The sequence below is a fragment of the Oncorhynchus gorbuscha genome, linkage group LG03 (genome assembly GCF_021184085.1).
Source record: "Oncorhynchus gorbuscha isolate QuinsamMale2020 ecotype Even-year linkage group LG03, OgorEven_v1.0, whole genome shotgun sequence".
Lineage (NCBI taxonomy): Eukaryota > Metazoa > Chordata > Actinopteri > Salmoniformes > Salmonidae > Oncorhynchus > Oncorhynchus gorbuscha.
The window spans coordinates 102,173,326-102,175,825 of NC_060175.1; the positions used below are offsets into that span (position 1 = coordinate 102,173,326).

Here is a 2,500-nt window from a genome sequence, read left to right on the forward strand (position 1 = left end):
GTATGTGAATGTGTGTGTGTGAATGTGAATGTGTGTGTGTGTGTGTGAATGTGAATGTGTGTGTGTGTGAATGTGTGTGTGTGTGTGTGTGTGAATGTATGTGTGTGAATGTGTGTATGTGTGTGAATGTGTGTGTGAATGTGTGTATGTGTGTGAATGTGTGTGTGTATGTGTGTGAATGTGTGTGTGTGTGTGTGTGTGTGTGTGTGTGTGTGTGTGTATGTGTGAGTGTATGTGTATGTGTGAGTGTGAGTGTGTGTGTATATATAATATATAATACACGCAGGGATGTGTGAGTGCTGTTGTTGCTTCGTCTCTGTTGTTGTATCTCTTAATATGGATGAAAAAAAATACAGTTAAAAAAATGAGGAAGACACATTTCGGTTGACCGACCGACTCGGTATCCCCCATTCAGTTGACCGACCGACTCGGTATCCCCCATTCAGTTGACCGGCCGACTCGGTATCCCCCATTCAGTTGACCGGCCGACTCGGTATCCCCCATTCAGTTGACCGGCCGACTCGGTATCCCCCATTCAGTTGACCGGCCGACTCGGTATCCCCCATTCAGTTGACCGACCGACTCGGTATCCCCCATTCAGTTGACCGACCGACTCGGTATCCCCCATTCAGTTGACCGACCGACTCGGTATCCCCCATTCAGTTGACCGACCGACTATCCCCCATTCAGTTGACCGACCGACTCGGTATCCCCCATTCAGTTGACCGACCGACTCGGTATCCCCCATTCAGTTGACCGACCGACTCGGTATCCCCCATTCAGTTGACCGGCCGACTCGGTATCCCCCATTCAGTTGACCGGCCGACTCGGTATCCCCCATTCAGTTGACCGGCCGACTCGGTATCCCCCATTCAGTTGACCGTCCGACTCGGTATCCCCCATTCAGTTGACCGTCTCGGTATCCCCCATTCAGTTGTACGACCGACTCTGTATCCCCCATTCAGTTGTACGACCGACTCGGTATCCCCCATTCAGTTGTACGACCGACTCGGTATCCCCCATTCAGTTGTACGACCGACTCGGTATCCCCCATTCAGTTGTACGACCGACTCGGTATCCCCCATTCAGTTGTACGACCGACTCGGTATCCCCCTTCTCCCTCGTCTTACCTTGTCTTTGTCGCTGGAGCCCAGGCTGCTCTGATGACGAATGGCACTCTCAGGCATCCTCAGTTCACTCTGGAAGGCTGAGGACTCCTTCATGGTGCCGCTGCTGGGGCTGCGCTTCACCAGGGCCTGAGGACGACCGCAGGTTGGTCAGAGGAGATATCAGACTGTCTGAACACACGCGCACGCGCACACGCACACACACGCATTCAAGACCACAGTTGCGCACACGATCCCACGCGCACACCCACGATCTAACACACACACCCACGATCCCACGCGCACACACCCACGATCCCACGCGCACACACCCACGATCCCACGCGCACACACCCACCATCCCACGCGCACACACCCACCATCCCACGCGCACACCCCCATCCCACGCCATCCCACGCGCACCCCCCCCCACCATCCCACGCGCACCCCCCCGCCATCCCACGCGCACCCCCCCACCATCCCACGCACCCCCCCACCATCCCACGCACCCACGCACGCACCCACGATCCCACGCACCCACGATCCCACGCACCCACGATCCCACGCACCCACGATCCCACGCACCCACGATCCCACGCACCCACGCACCCACGATCCCACGCACCCACGATCCCACGCACCCACGATCCCACGCACCCACGATCCCACGCACACACGATCCCACGCACACACGATCCCACGCACACACGATCCCACGCACACACGATCCCACGCACACACGATCCCACGCACACCCGATCCCACGCACACACGATCCCACGCACACACGATCCCACGCACACACGATCCCACGCACACACGATCCCACGCACACACGATCCCACGCACACACGATCCCACGCATCCCACGCACACACGATCCCACGCACACACGATCCCGCACGATCCCACGCACACACGATCCCACGCACACACGATCCCACGCACACACGATCCCACGCACACACGATCCCACGCACACACGATCCCACGCACACACGATCCCACGCACACACGATCCCACGCACACACGATCCCACGCACACACGATCCCACGCACACACGATCCCACGCACACACGATCCCACGCACACACGATCCCACGCACACACGATCCCACGCACACACGATCCCACGCACACACGATCCCACGCACACACGATCCCACGCACACACGATCCCACGCACACACGATCCCACGCACACACGATCCCACGCACACACGATCCCACGCACACACGATCCCACGCACACACGATCCCACGCACACACGATCCCACGCACACACGATCCCACGCACACACGATCCCACGCACACGATCCCACGCACACGATCCCACGCACACGATCCCACGCACACACACCCACCCATGCTGATACATCAGGGAAAATAC

The 2,500-nt window shown here is 58.5% G+C and overlaps 1 protein-coding gene across 1 annotated transcript in view; it reads right to left on the reverse strand.

The window, feature by feature from the left end:
* Window positions 1-2,500, reverse strand: part of LOC124032392 (E3 ubiquitin-protein ligase UBR4-like) — a 163,849-nt gene that overhangs the window by 99,868 nt on the left and 61,481 nt on the right. The window contains 1 exon segment of the mRNA XM_046344766.1: window positions 1,131-1,256. Coding sequence (XP_046200722.1) covers window positions 1,131-1,256 — 126 coding nt within the window.